Source organism: Melanotaenia boesemani, chromosome 10 (genome assembly GCF_017639745.1).
Source record: "Melanotaenia boesemani isolate fMelBoe1 chromosome 10, fMelBoe1.pri, whole genome shotgun sequence".
Taxonomy (NCBI): domain Eukaryota; kingdom Metazoa; phylum Chordata; class Actinopteri; order Atheriniformes; family Melanotaeniidae; genus Melanotaenia; species Melanotaenia boesemani.
Window position 1 is genome coordinate 27500794 of NC_055691.1, and position 19403 is coordinate 27520196.

Sequence of the window (19403 nt, forward strand, 5' to 3'; positions counted from 1 at the left end):
AATACAGCCTCCTGCCTCACTCTTACTATCAGATAACTTTATGAATGGATATTTGCAAAGTAGTTGGGCTTGTTCTGGTCATCTGTGAAATTAATACAATGAGCGTAAATGAATGGCAGAGTCGCATTCGCTGCGCACCGTTATGGTATATGTTTCTAAGGTTTGTTTGCAGACCATTTATTTTAACGGAGACGCTCTCATTCAAAACCAGATTTAATTTAGAGCTTAGAAATGAAGCCCGGACATTCAGGGAATTTATACAGATAAATAATTTAAAAAAAATACTTACCATTTGTAGTAAAAACCGTGTCCTGATAAGTCGGTGCCTCGCGGAATATTTATTTACAGACTTTCATGCTCACGGAATCTGTAAATACAACCGGCAAAATAGTAATGCAGACAAAATATAATCGGCTGATTTGTTTTAGAATAAAGACATAATTGGTCTAAATACCACCGCTGGGACTGCCTGAACTGGGAAAAAGTAAATCCAACTTTGGCAACTCTCAAAGCTGTGCTGTCCAAGTCATGTAAAATAAAATTTAAACAAACAGTCATCAGTTTAAATGGTGCTCGTTAGTTTGCTCGATGAGAGAGACGAGACTGAAGCTGTTTCCGTCTCGGATGGCTCCTCTAAATTGAATCTTGAAGAGAAAAATTCATACGCTAGGGGGCACCCATATACTGTAATACATCCTGAGACAATACATTCTCCTGCTGCTGCTGCTGCTGCTGCTGCTGCTATTCTCTCGGTGTAGGCTAACACACTGACCAGGCTGCAAGTTCATCTCTGTGACTGAAGTTTTACCTTGAGCTCAGATTTGATAGCCTCCAGCTATGGAGAAAGGGAAGCAATTTTACTGTGTTTACAAAGCTGGAAATTATTATCCATCTAGACATCACCTCTGAACAAGCACGAACACCATATTACATGCACGGCATTCTTCACTTTCTTTCTCATCATCATAAACTGTACAGACATTTATCTCTGAGTAACGTTTGACAGGTTATTAAATATCTATATCACCACAAACTTTTTTTTTATGTGTGTTGTTTTTCAGGATGTGGCTTTACTTTTATCTTTGCGTTAATGTGAATGATGGCCTTCGACCTCATGTAACATTTTAAAATATATTCTACACTTAAAACTATGATTGTTTCATGTTTTTGACCACATGCAGACAAAGGTCTGACTTTTGAAAGACAAATTTGCTCCTCCTGACCTAGGGGAATAGGGGTACTTGTAGCCAGTGGGGTGTGTATACGGATGACTTCAATACTGTATAACGTTTTTATTAGAGATATACGATGTGATGGAGGATGCTGTGAAGGACTTGTAGTTTTATATGAGAGAGGGGGAAAACAAAACATATTACGACTTACTACTAATAATACTACTAATAATAATGAAGTGGAGACAACACTAAATGCATAATTTTTCACCTGGCGTGCAACCCCATTGTGTGATTTAGTGCTCATGAACCGAAGTATAGACAATGTTTTATTTAATTCGCTACCAATAAAGATGCTTATGTGTGTATGCATTCATTCAGATGTGCAGTTGGTCTTTAAATCCACAAACCTAAAGGATCAACATTGTAATGAATACAGTTCATGCCCTGAAGGTGCTACTGTGACTCAGGGAGATCCTTGGATATTTCAGCCTGTTGTATTGTTACCGGATATAGTCTATACTGTAGCGCGATACGAGGGAAATTATTTTTCCTCGTATAATTGCTAAAGCTGTGCTGTGCTGCATGTGAATATATATTATAGTCTGTGCAATTTGAGTGACTAGAAATTATTCCTCTTTTGGAAAAGCGTCTCTTTTTAGGACCAAGCGGCCCTCTCGACCTCCGTGCTGGCTCTGGCAAGATACCAAGTAGCACAAGTGCCGACTAGCCAATGGGGTTCAGGGGGAGGTCCCTGAGCTCTGACCAGTCAAACACACTCTCCTTCCTTATATGGCAGCTGATCTCCATGGTAACGTGTGCTAAGTTGCAGCAGTCGTGTCAAAGTTCACTATATAGAGAGCTCAGTGAGCTGATCAGAGAGAAAGCATTCTGCCAGCCCGGCTCCTACCAATCGCAAATCACTTCCCAACCTCCGCCTTTTTAACATATTTGATCACTTTGATTCTCCACTCCTTTTCCTATTATTTTTTCAGTACACGGAGGAGGTTTGCAGGTTGTGATCTTTGTTTTTTTTGTTTTAGTGCTTTCGCTTTTTTGGAGGAGAGTTGTCTTCATATTTCCAAGCTCTCACAACATTGGCTTCTGCTGCGCTTGCTGGCGCTACCTCACAAGGAGAAAAGGAAGAGGACGTTTTTTTAAAAAAAATTCTTTTTCCCTTTTTTTTTTTTTTTTTTAACCCAGTTGGTGATTTTCTTCAAGACTTGTGCTGGAACTTGATAGTAGCTGCTACAGTGTGCTAACCAATTGTTTAATGCTGCTGCGGGAGCGGTCTAACCAGCCTGCTCCATCATTCACTGAACAGTCCATGCTACCTCGGTTTGTTCTTTTTTTAATATTTACCTACCTTTCCCACTGATGGGTGTACTGGATGGCTGACTGTAAGCGCCCCTGGAATTGGCCTTTAAGCGCAAGGCAGCGACTCAGCTCGCCATCGCATCAGTTTTGAAAACGTGCCTCGCAACGTCTACAAGAGCAATAAATCGACAGTTTTCAGGAGATTCAGAGTGGATTCAACGTAGGCTAGGTTTGACATTTTGTGTGCCCGGCTGTTAGTCACAGTTTGCAGCGTTTCCTTGAGACATTCTTCACCGCGACAGCAAAACGGCAGACAAAAAGTTTCTTTACGTTGACTGATAGATATGGCAATGGTAGTGTGGAGAGGCTCCCAGGACGATGTGGCTGACACCCAAGGCACCCTTTCCTCGCAAACACAAGGAGGACTATCTCTTCCCACCCCTCAACCAGGCCAGTTGAATCTGACAGCCTCTCAGGTCGCCCCTCCGACCCCTCAGACTCCGGTCCAAGGACCCCCGAACAACACACAGTCCACGCCGACGAACCAGACGACACAACAGTCGGAGAAACAACCGCAGCACATTGAATGTGTGGTCTGTGGGGATAAATCTAGTGGCAAACATTATGGCCAGTTTACCTGCGAGGGGTGCAAAAGCTTCTTCAAACGGAGCGTACGACGGAACCTCACTTACACATGCCGTGCCAACAGGAATTGTCCAATCGACCAGCACCACCGCAATCAGTGTCAGTACTGCCGCCTCAAAAAATGCCTTAAAGTCGGCATGAGACGGGAAGGTATTGGGACTTTTTGTATTTTTATCCATGTATGTGTTTGTGTGTTTCGAAGGCTTCCATATGCAAAACCTTATGCTTTTATGTCGCCCCTGTAGCCTGTTTTTTTCTGCCGACTCTTCCCTTCAAGGGTGTGCGGCAGGAGCATGCAATGGAGCCGCTCTCTGTTGTGGTCGAGACGGGGCTGGCCGGGTCTTCCTTTTAGCGTTACATTACAACGCAATATAGCTCTGCATTTCATAAATAAGATCCGACCCCTGGACAGACAGGAACTATAGAATTCATATTTAGATCAGACTAAGGGTGTAGACATACATCTGTATTGAACAGATGATACAATATAGCCTTCTGCGCTATTATGGCGAGTCTCGAATTAGGAGATAGCGTGCTTTGGCTACATCTGTGCCGCTTACCCTGTTCAGTGTGTCTGAAGCTGGACATTAGCTTAAAGTGTGCATATAAAACCCACCTATAAACCCGATAAATATATATATACTTTTTAGTCGAAAGCAGGCCGGCATGTATGGTAAAACGAGATGAATTGCTAAGTAGGTTAAGGGTTAAACATGCAAGGTCTTTCTTGCCCTCTTTGTGTTCCTTCACAGCCAGCTCATGTTGCTGAATAACAGCATTTTAAAGGTAGACATGTGCAAGGGTTGGATTAAATATATGTTAGACAAAAAAAAGAAGAAAAAAAAAACAAAAAAAAAGTCATATCTCTTCTGGTTAGTACATGATTTGTTACAGTGCTGCCTTATTATTTTTATATTATGTCATTATTATGTGTCTTAAAAAACGTATGCAATAATGTGTGTGTGTGTGTGTGTGTGTGTGTGTGTGTGTTGGTTGTAAATAGTAAACACACTGGTTTTTACGTTTATTTTCCTTGAAGCCAGTGTGGATTTCTCTGCACTAAACTATGTTAAAATGATCAGCAGCCTCCATGTTCAGAATGATTGTTGATTTTGTAGAATTCAGGCTTCAATATCTGTAGTTTCTCTTTTTACTGCAGCCGTGCAAAGGGGTCGGGTGCCACCCACACAGCCACACCACGGTCAGTTCGCCTTGACAAATGGAGACCCACTCCACTGCCATTCCTACTTATCCGGATATATCTCTCTTCTATTGAGAGCGGAGCCCTACCCGACGTCCCGCTATGGCAGTCAGTGCATGCAGCCCAACAACATCATGGGTATCGAGAACATTTGTGAACTAGCAGCCAGGATGCTCTTCAGTGCCGTGGAGTGGGCCAGGAATATTCCCTTCTTTCCAGACCTTCAGATCACCGACCAGGTGGCTCTGCTGAGGTTGACGTGGAGTGAGTTATTTGTGCTCAACGCTGCGCAGTGCTCCATGCCCCTGCATGTGGCTCCTCTCCTGGCAGCAGCTGGCCTTCACGCCTCTCCCATGTCTGCGGACAGAGTGGTGGCCTTTATGGACCACATTAGGATCTTCCAAGAACAAGTGGAAAAGCTCAAAGCTTTGCACGTTGACTCTGCTGAATATAGCTGCTTAAAGGCAATCGTGCTCTTCACCACAGGTAAGACAATAGATTGGCACACTCAAGTTCAGAGTGTGTGAATGTCACTAGCCTGCACACTGACATCAGACATGTCCACACTGACGTAAATATATCTGCACTAGCTCGAGGCTGTTGCTTGCATTAGATAAAAACTCTACTTAAATGTTTACCTATGCTTTTTCATGCTCAGTGGGTTTTAAGTAGGCCCAAAGCTACTAAAATATAAAATTAATGGATGAATCAACTTATTTATCAGACACATACACAAGACTTAAATTGTGGCATGATCCCGTATGATTGTTTTTAATTAAACTGACGACACAACAGATAGTCTTAGTGATAGAAAAGAAGCTCGAGTTGAATAAAACTGATAAGCCACAATAATTGTTTTAAGTATCATAAAATTTAGCTAATAACCTGGAGATGAATTTCTACACTTGCATTTTTTTCCAGGCATTTATCACTGTGTGTATACCCCACGTCTTGTTTGTAGGAAATGACAGATATAAATGATGCCAGACTCCGAGGGGGAGGGGTAGAGAAAAAGAAAGGCAAGCCTAATGTCCCATTTGCACACAGTAAAAGCAAAGCGCAGGTTTCAACGCTCTCTTGTCATTTAGGAGACAAGACATCATGAGACAAAAAGCATGCAACACCCGCGCGCACACTGTAATTGCAAATATGCCAGTGTCTAGCAGCATTGTGTGATATGCGGTGACAGGAAAAAGCTTCCTTTTTTTTTTTCCAGAAAAATGCTCCACGCCTTGTTGGAGTTAAGGCGCCTCTGGACTTGCTTCAGGACTGGGTCATGACCCAAAACCTCCCAGATATTTTGTTACACTAGTTGTATCATTAAGGGAGTAATAAATAAAATAAAACAAATAGTATTTAAGGGGAAAAATGCGAGGAAGACATTTCAAATATTTCAGCGATGAATAAATAGATGATACCTGCACCAGCCTTAGCTTTTCATGTGGCTCTGCAGCCTGCTAATGTCCTCGTGGTGGCTCGTTAGCCCTTTCAAGAGAAAAAAAAAGAAAGAAGAAGAAGAAAAAAGAAAGAAAATCCCATTTCAGGTCATTGGATTTTATTATTCGGCTTTTATGGGGCCACGACGGCTTAATTTGTCTTCATACCTGTGTCCGGAAGGCTTGAACATGAGCTGTGTGTTGTAGCTTGAATGACACGCCTTTGCTACTTTGGCGCTTTGGTTGTTGTCATGCATAAACTTTACAAACTTAACCAAGGCGCGTACAAGCGTTTTTGGCACATTATCAGCTGCCGCCCACATGCAGCAGCACAGATAGTGATTCTACGTCTCTGATGGTATAATATGACCGCTACTCCGTAGGCTACGGGCCCCTTTTTTCCTTTTGCTAAATCTCAGCTCACTAAAGGTCAGTAGGTCTCTCTGTCTTTCCCTCTCTCTCCCGCCCCCTCCTGTCCTCCTCGCTCTGCCTCCAGCTGAGAAAGACAGGCCCATCTGAAACACCGTCCTCAGCTATTAATATGCTTAATTATTTAGTTCACTTTTAAATGGCTGCAATGAGAGAAATAACCGACTTAAAGCAACGATGAGACGAGGGGCACAAGCAAGGCCATTTTGATCTGCTGCTTTCTGATAACATTACTTTTTAAAACAAATTATTATGGATATATTAAAATATGTCTCCAATATATTGTAGACAATAATTTATTTTAAATTACTGGGTATATTTTCAGCAAGCACAAAATATTTTTTAAGGTTAATTATCATTGAATTATCATTACTTGAAAATATTTATAAAAAATAAGTTTTATATTTATATATAATGTTATAATTAATTTTGAAATTATTATTATTATTATTATTATTAATATTATTGCTACGATGTCAGGCTTTCAATTTGCGCTGTAGTTTATTACCACAGTGGGAAAAAAGCTCCTAGAGAAACACTTTATTAATGTTTATTTGCTTTCCCCCCCTCTCAGATGCTTGTGGCCTCTCAGATGTGGCCCATGTGGAAAGTTTGCAGGAGAAGTCCCAGTGCGCCCTGGAGGAATATGTCCGGAGCCAGTATCCCAACCAGCCAACGCGGTTTGGGAAGTTGTTACTCCGCTTGCCTTCCCTCCGCACAGTCTCTTCCTCGGTCATAGAACAATTATTTTTCGTCCGATTGGTAGGTAAAACCCCAATTGAAACTCTCATCAGGGATATGTTGCTGTCGGGGAGCAGTTTTAACTGGCCTTACATGTCAATTCAGTAAACCAAGAAGGAGACGAACTAACAAAAGGTGGGGCTGGGGGGCTGCGAGACTACAATGATTATAGCTGCTTTTGTGGAAGGAATAAAAAAAAAAAGAAAAAAACCGGCTGTTACACGGGGCTGGCTTTCATGAAGAAAGACATTGACGTAAATGACTGTGAATCCCCCCCCACCCCCCCAACTCCGAAAAAAAGAAATACAGCAAAATTGAGACATCAACTCAACTTTCAAAATGGCAGAAACAAGCTCCCAGTGTTCATGCAGAACAACCTGCTTCGATCCATTTTTGTAATGAAAGAAGAAAATAAGAAAAAAAAGGGAGAAGGGATTTTGTTGATCCTTATGAGGAAATTTTAAGTATTAAGTACATTTAAAATGGAAAAATTTGGGTTAAAGAAAAGAAAAAAAAATGGAGAAAGGGAAAATACAAAACGTGAATTTTCTTTTCTCAAATGACTTGTCCTGTGTCCATGTATAGCTGTGTTTTGTACTTTCTTTGTTCCTCCTTTCTGGTTACAAACCGGCCTATGTGATTTCTGTAGTACAGGTGGTGTTATTTTCTAAAACAATGATTTATTTTAAAAATGGTGAAATAATGTAAGAAAAAAAGTTCTAAAAAGAATTAAAACAACAGCAATAGGAGGATAGGCTTATGATCTAGGCTTGACGCTGCAAGCGCACTTATATTGTTAGGATGACCAGTTCCATCTGAAATAAGGGAGGTGTTTCTGGAGTTCGTGTTCAACTTTGTGACCCTGCGGATTTTTTTCCCTCTATTTAATTTACTGTTATAAAGTTACAGGATCTGCTTTCTTATATATATATATATATATATATATATATATATATATATATATATATATATATATATATATATATATATATATACATATATATATATGAAAGGTGGTTTGCAAGATTTAATTAACATTTTTGAATATCTGCCAGCCCTTTTCCATTTGGATACAACTAAAATAAAAGTTCTGCAACTAACTAACTAACTACAGCCTGTTGTTATAAGAGCATTTGAGACAGGTTGCTCTATAAAGCATGCATTACATGTGCATTAAAGAGCGATTGCAGAGACTCAAAACTGCACTGAAAGCATAATTGTTTGCAAAAGAAAAAAGAGAGGAAAAAAGTTGGAAAGAGGTCAAGGGTCATAAAAGTTTGAAATCCAGCCAGAGTAGTGTTTAATAGCAGTATTATTAAAGTGTCCCTGAAATGTCACCCTTTATTCACTTCAAGCATTAAGTGCCTGACAAGCATGATGTGATTTCTTATCAAAACGTTGTTAAAGTAGGCCTACAACATTTTGGGGGAACACAATTAGATTTCAGTCGTGTATTTCACTTGAAAAACACTGATTAGAGGCAGTATTCTTGTAAATATAGGTCAGTTAATTTCAACGAGTTTTCCTTTATACAAGATATATGTGATTAAGAAAAATCTGTGGTTGCCATTATTTTTTCTTCTCGGTAATACAACGTCTTCAAAATTGAGTGGCAGACTTAGCTAGTAGCACTGAAAGTTATGTTTTTAATGTATATACATATTACAACAAATGTTTTCTTTTTCATGTATATTTAGACTGTGAATGCATGGCCACAGGTCGCTAACCTATTTTACCTTTGATATATAAATGTAAATGTTTTCTCTCTTTCTCTCTTTTTATTTTTGACTGTATAGATATAATCTGTGCATTCAGTACACACTAGCCCTTGTATTTAAAGAAACAGAAAAGAAAAAAAAGAAAAAGAAACGACGTTCATTACTAGGCTACAAACTTAAACAGGGTGAGCAGATTTTTGAAAGAAAAAAAAAAGGAGCTGATATTTTAACTTTAGTGTTGTTGCTCCTTTGGTCTTTGACAGGTGCCGTGTTGCGCGTGTGCGAGAATGTGTGTGTGCTCGACTGTGCGTGCGTGTGTGTATTTGGAAGCTAGCATTTTGTCCTTGTTTTGAGGCTTTTCTTCAACACACACAAAAACACCATGTTGTGGTTGAATTAAAAGGGATCACTGATTGAACACTGATCTTTGGCTGTTCGTGGCCACATATGGACCAGAGAATGATACATGATTGTAATTATGAACAGTTTAAACTGACCCACGTTTTTATATAAATATATAAAAATATATGACTGCAGGGTATTGATAACGTATAGATACTTTTTTTATGATTATTATTATTATTATTAATTGCAAGTGATATATGTGAGTGTGTGTGAAAGTTTATAGTTGAACACAATTCTTGTTTGTTTGTGTTAGCTTATTGTAAACAAGCATTCTGCTGTAAATTTGTTCTTGGTATTAAATTATAATTTATGAATTTGAAAACACCAGTTTTTCATGTTTTCTTTTAAACATCCCAAACACTGACGTTGTCCTTGTGCGTGTGTGCGTGCGTGTTGTGTGTGTGGTCGGTTTGAGAGAGAGAGAGAGAGAGAGGGGGGGGGGGGGGGGGGGGGGGGACAAAGGGGTGGGGGGCACTGGAGTCAATTTGCTGTAGCAGGATGTTGCCCTTTTGCCCTATGAAAGTGATTAATGAATTAAAAAATAATTAATCAATCAAGCAACAGGCCGCTCAGCGCGTTCACGTTTTGCGTCAAGGCGACGACGCGTCCTCTAAAAATAGCGATCTTTAATTCTGTTTGGCAAATTAGGGACTCAAGTGTTCTCGCTAATACACTACAGAAATAGGATACGACTTGTAATGGGGCGCAGTGCCTCAGCAGACAATAATATTTCATCGCAGATGACCCCCCCACCCCACCCCAAGCACTCTAACACATGGGATAGAGGCTAAAATGCAGCATATACTCAACTCAGCTTCCCCACCACTATATTTGTGGAATATAGTTTCGCTTCTATACGCTCACATTAATATTAATGGGCTGAATTATACAGCAAACACCATAAATGCAGCATCAAGTCATATTGAAAGGAAAAATATTTCAAATGAAACCAGATTACTTTCCACTGATAAACCTGCTTGTTGTTTTGCCTTGTTATGGTTCAGTTTTTTTTTTCTAACCCAGCTTCAGCTTGAACCCGGCACAACATTAAGCATTTTTCTTTATTTATGTTTTTCTCTCTCTTTACTATATGCGTGAAACCCAGAAGTGGATGCAATGGTGATCAATGCCAGACGTCGATAAGCGTGCTATAAAAATGTTATAATCTTTGGCCTGTCATTGGGCTAATTATTGGTTGTATTTTATAAGTTATGGTTCTGCAAGAGGAATCAGGTGTTTAATCAGGAAGAATCAGAGGTTTAATCAGGATTCTTACTGGAGCAACTTTTATCAGAGCTACTGCTGCTGATGATACTGCTGCTGTGTGTGCGTTTGAATGCAGAGTGCGGTTTTGTGACTGTTGATAATTATGAAAATGATGATTATGATGTGATGCTGATGGCCTTTTATCTTCGGCTTCTTGCTGAAAGCGCTATTTATCTATAGTGTGGGGCTTGCTCGTCCAGCCAAACTGTCCCCTGAGGTATTTCCCACATCGAAGCCAAGCAGAGCCCATGTTGATAATTGAAGGTGGACATCACACTACACGCACAGTCGCCGGTTAATTGGACCAAGTATATAAAATCCCACGAAAGGAGAGAAGAAAGCGAAGCCCTACATTTTCTTCAAAGTGTCTGCAGCCTCTAACGAAGGCTAGATTCAGCCACAAATCACAAGTAAAGCTTAAGGGTGGGCTCTCAGTGGGTCGGATCTCGACACTGACCAGACTGATTTTAGCTGACAGACTGATTTATCTACCGGAGTCCAGTTAGTACTTCTGTTCATTTATTAGCATTGCACAAAAAAACTTAACGAGGTGTAACTGGCTGCGACGTCACTTTTACTTACGCCTCTGACGTGTGAACTTCTGACACACGAGGTAGTGGGCATATAACCAAAGGAGAGAAAATAAAGACTTTAGGGTGCGGAGATGCTGCGGGGCCGAGGCCGCCAGGCTGCTGACTCCGTGCTGTGAGAAGACGTTTGCTTGGGTTTACACACCAAACCCGAGAACTTTTTTAGAGCTCACGGTCTGTTAGTTGAGCTAAGATATGGTTTATAATCTCTCTCTCTCTTCCTCTGTCTCTTTCACAAGCAGACAAACGCACGACGGCGCAGTTATGCTACAAATCTGCACATAATTTGCACCTAGAGTAGCACTATGATAAATTGGTCGCATGGTGTTTTAGTGTAAGGCACCACAATTTATGCACAATGTATCCAGTAAGTGAAACGCTTAGCAAGGTGGAGCACCTGCTCCGTATGTTAATACAGTCTATCAAAATATTTTTTTGCTACTAATAATATAGGTAGTAGCCTACAGTAATGATAGGAAGATTGGTATTCATCATGCAATCTGGTTATAAGGTGGTGATAAGCCCTGAATCATTCGCCAGGATGTTTTTCCGTATTGTTTTAATATCCTTCATTTTCTTTAACTTTTGTGGTCCTTTACCCCTGTTTATCTCGTGCCATTAAAATAAACTGGCTTTCACTTCTACTCCAGTGCCTTCCCTCCGTTCTGCTCATAAATGTAAGAAAATTGTGCCATCTACCCGCTGTCCCTGGAACTGTAGCTTCCCAAGACCTCGGAGACCTCGGCTCACTTTTAACACAAATGGAAAAAAGCAACCAGCCGCTGCGCACGCAGGCGCCTCCTCGCACGTCCATGACAGCAGTTGCCGACTGCTATTAGGCTGTAACTTTGCAAGTAATGTGTGTTTTAAGCACCTGTCATCCACTCTGTATCCCACTGCGTCTGTCTGTGTGAATGGATGAGGAAGTAGCCTACACTTCGGCCACTCTGGGCTCCTCTACCTAGAGGGAAGTCCACATTCACATCCTCAGAATGAGCAGGGATTCAGGAAAACTCAAGTAATCTTTTCGTGAGGTTTGTAATAAAATAAATAACATCAGGCGATAAATGGATTTTTTTCTCCTAAATCATTGCACATTTAAGTTTTCATTTATAACATTAAAAATGTGTCGTGTTGACAGTATTTTGCCCCTAGATATTTAGTCATCAAAAAACTGGTTTAGAAGTATATATATATATATATATATATATATATACATATACTGTTATTTGTGCTTTTCTGCTCCTAAGTTCATGTAATGTACGTGGACTTTTGTGGAGCACATAGATTTAATGTGAAAACTGATGAGAATTTCATCCTTTTAAAAAAAAAAATAGGAGTATGGCTGGTCACACCGCCTCCTTTTGTGAAGTTTTCATTAGCGCGCGCGCGCGAGAGAGAGAAGAGAAACTGAGGGGAAAATAAGGCAGAAGGGCCCGTCGACACCAACGTGACAAAGTTCATTTGAAAAAGAAAATAGAAAGAAAGAAAAAAACTGCCAGACATTCAAAAGGGGCGCAGTTTTTTTGTGGCGGTTTAATAAGGGAGGTAAAGACAATTACAGCTGATGTAGACCAGGGGTGTGAATACCCCATGTTGAATTTCCATCCATTTTTTTCAGAATGTTAAACTTTTCTTTCAGTCTTTGCCAACTAAACATTGTATGTGATAGCTTGGACATTTGCATGACAGATAAATCCAAATACAAGAAAATGTTTGGTTCCTGAGTGTGAATTGCCTGATGCATTAAAAATGTATGTTTAGTTAAAAGAGGGGCCAAACATTCGTTGAGACGCAGACCAGTGGGTGGGAATCAAATCACTGTTTTCTCTCTGTAGTAAAGCAGGGAGACTGCACCTTTTTCTTTAGTATGCAGTGTGATTTATCTTAACGCACACGATCACACGCAGAGGGGCGGACAGAGACGAGCGGTGAGCAGGAGGGATGATTGGAAAAGACCGCAAACACTCTGCTGGATATTAGGCGCCCCCCACAGCCTCCCCAAACCCTGACGCATTACTTCATCAGGACTACTTCATATGTATTGATCCATATAGGCCTACATCTTGTATTGATCTGCTACTTGGGATACATAGATACTTTATTAAGATCCCCATTAGGTACACCGCAGTGGTTGTCAGTATTCAAGGGGTCGCAGAAATAATGTTGCAGACTCGTTTCTCTCAAGCAGCTTGAATGTGACCACAACTCCGCTTTTACGCACACGCTTAGAGATCACGTGCATGCTAAGGGGGGCATTCAAGGTGTGTGTGAACGTTTATGTGTGCGTGTGTGTTCATTAGCTCACTTAATGCCAATCGTTCTCCTTCCGCGTGCGTGCACATGTTGAGTTTGTACACTGCTTGCTTGTGTTCAATTCAAGACACACAGCAATGAGAATGGTGAAGAAACTTACTTTTTACTTGCTGTTTATGAGAGTGTAAATGACACTTAGAATGAGTTTACTGAGGCATAAAACGGCGCGTGAATGTTCCAATAAGGACTGTTTAATCTTTTCTGCGGCGGACAGGCCTGAAACGTCTCACTTGTGTCAGTCCACTTACAGCTCTGTTTTACCCATGGAGATGATTTCTGTTTTTCACCTTGTATATGCTCTTTCTGGAGAACTGGGTGTGTATGTGTGCGCCTTTTTTTGTGGGTGCTGAAACTTCCAGCACGCACTTGGCAAATCTCGTTTAAACTGCGAAATTAATTTGGCGTAATTCTGGTCGATTCTGGTGGTGGTAGACTGAAGGTGCTTTAACAATGAAACTCACACCCTGAGCGTTATTTCTCGTCCGGTCTTCATCACTTCCCTCATCCTCGCCACCAATAATCCCCGCTATCATCATTTCCAGCACCAAGACAGCCATCAACAGCCTACACACCTTCACAAATTCCACAGGTGAAAAAAAAACACGACAAATAAAATGAAGTCTGATGTTGCTGAAAGTAATTAGAAATGAAAACATCAATAATTTGAAGAGTTTTTTTCGTCAACAATAGAGAAGTTTTCGTCGTTTCCTCTCCATGTCTAGATGTTGTGTCCCAACTCGATGCAAATAGACAAAAAGACAAAGCATTTTTAATAAAGTGCCGCTGCTTTTTCTGTACAACCACCCTTACTGGGCATCATAGGGAACAGTGCGCACAAACATAAAGGCTTGACTGCAATCAGACATCTAGGCCTGCATTTTTACGCATTGTTAAGCTTCATTTATTTGACCTGTGGCTTTAATATAGCTGTAAATGGGATATCTTCTTTCTCCACTATATATATATATATATATATATATATATATATATATATATATATATATATATATATATATATATAGTGTGTGTGTGTGTGTGTGTCATAGAGAAACTTCTTCTCTTGCCACACGATTCGGACTCTTTCGCCTCCAATTCACGGGCTCACAGACCTTTTCATGTCAACAACACCCCGCGCAGATACGCCTTACAGCCTCTGGATTCCCGCTTGATAAGATGTTGTCACAGGGACCCATATGACATTTTCTGGGGTTTGATGAGATTTTTTTTTTTTAACACAGTGTCCATACTGCAGAAGAGCAGATATCAGCAGGGAAGCTGAAACCCAGGATCAGCATCAACAAATGTACATCCTGTAAATGTGCAACTAGAAATCAAACGTGACCCTGAAGAGAAATTAAATTATTTCTCTGAATTCCGAGGACCCCATTTTTTATCCCTTGGTGACCCATAGAGCCATGGGACTTCACTTTGGAAACCAGTGTAGCCTTTAACTGTGATTATTTTGTTAAATTAGATTACAGTGAAATGACAGCAGTTCTTACATTGCTGAAGACACGCTTTCACCCCTCTTCCTCTTTCACTGACCCCAGCAGGTCCCGGGACTCCCGGCACTAATCAACAGCGATAACACATATAACTGGTGGCCGCCAAAAGACAGCAGCATGCACGCTGTCGTCGTTGCTGGCTTTGCACACAGAAATCGGTCAACCTTAAGAGAGGACACATCTTCACGGAGGGTCTCCGCAGACTAGAGGGGAAAAAATGTGTAGGAAAATCTGTGTGCAGCAGCGAGATGGCGCTGTTCTGCATGTTTAACCTTAGCTGTGCGCCACTGCTTCTTTATTGGCTATTATCTGTCTCTTGTCCATCTGGGTTTTTCTTCTTTTGTCTGCAAAATTATTCGATTAAAAATTATCAACATTAAATGGACAGATAAAATAATAAATAAAAGAGATAGAGAGACAGGAAATTCCACATATTTATCAACATTTTTGCAGAAAATGTTTAGAAATTATTTCCGTCGACATATTACAGATATTAAATGTTAAAAAATGAGATTATTAAGAAAATAAAGTAAGAATTAACAGTTATGATTGAATGCTCTTACACAATGCTCATTAATGCAGCTCAAATAACTTGGCTTGTGTTGTGCAGAAAACTTAAAAGAGATTAAATGTCAAGACCCCAAGACTTTTATCATCACTGGAATTTCGATTTTTTTTTTTTTTTTTTTTTTTTTTGTTTGTTTGTTTGTTTTTTTTAACAAATTTGACATAATGTGTGTGATACAATAAACATTTCACAACTTGAAACAGATCTATTTTAAGTCCACACAACACAGCTGATGTCATCGTAAGAGAGTACTTCAACAAGTTTGACCTTTTTCCAGCCTCGCTGGATGTTCATGTTTTACATGTTTAAATGTGTTCTGTTGTCACTCAAACGTCACTTTTCATTCACTCACGTTTAAGTTTTTATTTGAAATCTAGCTCGTGATTTCGTTGTGAAATTGTTCTGTCTGTATGAGGGGACATTGACAACGGCCTGAAACCCACCGACATTTGTCCATGAAACAAAATGGAAATATCACAATATTATAGACTAATCAATTACTGAAACTGACACAATTTTTCTTATAAAATAATTTATCTATAAAGTGAGAAAAAAGGGTCTCTGGTATATTTTCAGTTTTAAACAACTTCATCCACACATCAAAACGTGTTATGTGATTAACAGAATTTATTTACTTTAATTTACACTTGAATTCTATGTTATTTTTCCTGCTATTTTGAAATTTAATGTAAATTAAACCTCACAAAATAGGTAATTAAATGATATCTTTATTCGTTCCAGTGTCTGTGATGGTAAGTTTAAAACCTGAGCATCCAACGTGAAAAATGCCGAAATGACCATCAATAAGATTATTAAATAGGCTACCACATTAACATTGTTAGTAATTATTTCAAAAGCGTCTTATTTGTATGGCTACATATGAAATTGTTATTAATCAAATGGTATACAAATAACAATCAATAAATAACATATTTTAAAAATGTGAACAAATTTAATCCCATGAGAACATGAAGCTATAAATTCATTTACGTCCTGTAGCGTCAGCAAGTTTGAAAAGTGAAGGACTTAAAGTGAGCTTTTACATGCCGGTCACATGCTGTGGATTCAGTGATCAAGCTCCCTGGAAGCTCGACCAGTCCTCTGAACTTTACAACTATATGTAAACAAGTTGTCAGTTCGGGAATAATCTTCTTTACTTTTTATTGGAATGAAAATTCAATCTCCCAAACTTAGATTAGACAGCGTTTTTTCTTCTTTCCTCTCCTCTTCTCTTTTCGTTCCTTTTCATTGGTGGGGCTGGACTTTGGTGGACAATAATGCGGCAATTGTTGATGCTTTGTGACCCATAAAATTTGAGGGTGGCTATTCTGGCTTTGGTATGTAATTATGCAAAACACTTTGCATAAAGACTTGCCATCCGATCTAATGATAGAGTCTGCGGTCTCATTTCCAGCGAGGGAGGCACCAGAAAGCTCTGGTCTCCGAGTGCCGGTGGAAAAGCTGCCGAGATAAAAAAAAAAAAAAACACTGGACAAGACAAGTGCATATAAGAACACATGCTTTTGTTCAGGTAATTTTGTTATTATATGGATTTTTAAAACCTAACAGACTTAAAAACTGTATTTAAATTTAACTGCTACCCACAGTATGCATTTGTTTAGATCCTGCATGCTGTCATGAAGTATTTTATAGTCAGCTTTTGTCCTTTTCCAACATCAGTGTTATGTTTTATGACAAGTTGTGTCAGGGGTTGTTTTTTTTTTTTCTTCTAAGATTTTGAATATAAAGGTTGGGGTTATATATATATATATATATATATATGTATATATAATAAACAACAAATTAGATGAATAAATACATCTAAAACGCAACTGAAATTAAAGCATCAAATTTTATTGTTGTGTAGTCCGAGTTTCCAGGATGTTTATTAAAATGCTGCAGACCTTGTACCTTTGAGGTGTGCAGTATATGGGATTTTCTGTGTGTATGCACATAATAAACACTTGCGCTGCCTGACAGAGGTGCGAATCTGAGAGCTTTTCTACCAAATGAAGTGCCAGCAGAGAGAGAAATAAAGAGATCTGCAGCTGTCAGGGGTCAGTCAGGCAGAGATTGCTTCCAGAGATCTTTTGAAAAAAATCACACGTTTGAAGGCTTAGTGCTTTGCTGTCTTCGCATTTCAAGCTCAGATCAGTGGAATCAGAAAAAAAAGGGAGAACATGGGTTGGAGAATTCTGATGTTGGGATGGACACGGGAGGAGTGCTTTTTGGGAGGCAGGAGACAAGTCTTTTTTTTTTACGTGATCCCTCAGAGGGAAAAGAAGAACCAGACTATTTTGTTCTAAGCGAGACGTTCATCGTACGGTTAAAGAAACAGCGTCTGTGTTGGTGTGTAAAAGAAATTTAATGTACAAACCTGCTCTAGCCTCTAATTTGCAGTGCGCATCGACAGAGGAGAAGGAAAACAACTCTGAACTCTCAAGTGTTTCATGACTCTCAGTTCGTTGCTGTTACAAAAGCTAGTTAAAATGTGGAGCTCATACCCAGGGATAACTTTGGCACAGTTTAGGTACGAAAAGGCAAATCAAGTCAATAAAAAAAGTCACTCTTCTTTATTCATTATTTTAAGGGCGACATTTACCATTTTTACTACATTGTTACTACAAAACGTTCGGCGCTATAAACAGGATCTCTGGCCGCAGTTGGGTTGATATCTTCTGGTGATCATTTAGTAATTTGGGAGTCTTGGTTAAATGATCAAACATTACATTTTTTTTCCTGCAAGATTTAGAGGATTCAATGGGAACCGAGGCAGCATGATCACAAACTAAACTCGTTTTGAAATGAGGAGCTGAGCAAACAAACTGCAGAGGAAAGAAGGGTAAGTCATCAAGGAGTGATGTAAAAAGAAGAGAAAGATTAAAAACAGTATTTGTGATTTTTTTTTTCCTCCCAAAAAGGAAATTATAGGCAAACAATAATGTCTAATTGATGGCATACATTTTACTTGTGAAAAACAAACTAATATAAAGAAGGAGGAGGTTAAAGGTGTATGCTGCTAATTAAATAAAAATGTAAAAATATGTGGAAATGTTAATTAATTTGTGAAATAAAACAAACTGGATGATTTGAGGCTGGGCAACACACTGCTTTGTCTTTTTTTTTCCTCAGACACACACGTATGTGCAACAGGAAGTTGTTGGGAAGTGTTGAGTCAAGTGAGTCAAGGATCTTCAACCAATCCTAAGATCAAAAGCAACAACTCGATCTTCATTTAACTTCACACATTAACGCAAAATAAAGAAATTTGGGGTTTTTCCACACAATCTCCATACAATTGCTAAAAAAAATATGTTGTTTTTGCACCAAATTTGGGGCAAAATCTCAACTTTTGTGTTTCAAAATGATCATTTCTTCTTGGTTTTATTTCACTTGTTAAATCTAAAGCACTCTGTAACATTGTTAGAGAAAATGCCATTCAAATAAAGCTCTAAATCCTTTTAAGGTTTTCTGCCTGCTTCATTTTTTATCATATCCATGAACTAAACAAATCTGACAACTTTTAACACACAATGAACCTACCATCCTAATCTAAAAACTCTCATGACAAGGAAGGAAAAGACACTTTCATTCTGAATTTGTGCATTACCATATTAGACAGTTAAGTTTTTAAGGCATTTTAATGTTTGTTAAAGCATTTTTTTAATTGATTTTTTCTTTAAAGATGATAAAAGAGGGCAGTGAACCAAATGAAAAGTGCAGCAGTTAAAAAAAAGAAGTTCAAATAAATACATTCTGACTGATTATTTGATTGATAATCTTCTTGACATTGAGTCTTCCACCTACAAACTGTTAATAAGGATATATATTTTTTTATCCCAAGCAACGTCTGGAGAATCATGTCTATGTTAATGTGAATCCTAACTTCTGAATGTGTTTTCTAACCACTTCTTTTTCATATGCCATGTGATTTCTTTTGCCTGCTCCTTGTGAAGGGGGGAAATATGCAAATCCCATCAGATTTATAGCGCTCAGCGCCCTTCAGTTGTTCATGTGCTTCTACTGTGGTGTATTATTATTTTCAAGGGTTCTCAGCAGGACATAAAGAGATCATAAGTTATTCTTCCACCTGA

General features: G+C 39.2%; 1 protein-coding gene across 2 annotated transcripts; it reads left to right on the top strand.

The window, feature by feature from the left end:
• Window positions 1-2038: 2038 nt before the first annotated feature.
• On the top strand, window positions 2039-8862 carry nr2f2 (nuclear receptor subfamily 2, group F, member 2). 2 transcript variants are annotated; one of them, XM_041996622.1, is made up of 3 exons: window positions 2039-3284; window positions 4276-4821; window positions 6775-8862. In XM_041996622.1, the coding sequence occupies exons 1-3, from the start codon at window positions 2834-2836 to the stop codon at window positions 7047-7049; spliced, it is 1272 nt and encodes a 423-aa protein (XP_041852556.1). In that variant the 5' UTR covers window positions 2039-2833; the 3' UTR covers window positions 7050-8862. The 2 variants fall into 2 exon arrangements, with proteins under 2 accessions (XP_041852556.1, XP_041852557.1); XM_041996623.1 differs by having other exon boundaries at window positions 2041-3284; window positions 4294-4821.
• The last annotated feature ends 10541 nt before the right edge of the window (window positions 8863-19403 follow it).

Coding starts and splice junctions, on each gene's coding strand:
- nr2f2 (XM_041996622.1), top strand. CDS start 2,834: ATGGCAATGGTAGTGTGGAGAGGCTCCCAGGACGATGTGGCTGACACC. Junction 3,285..4,275: donor AGTCGGCATGAGACGGGAAG/GTATTGGGACTT, acceptor CAATATCTGTAG/TTTCTCTTTTTACTGCAGCC. Junction 4,822..6,774: donor AATCGTGCTCTTCACCACAG/GTAAGACAATAG, acceptor CCCCCCTCTCAG/ATGCTTGTGGCCTCTCAGAT.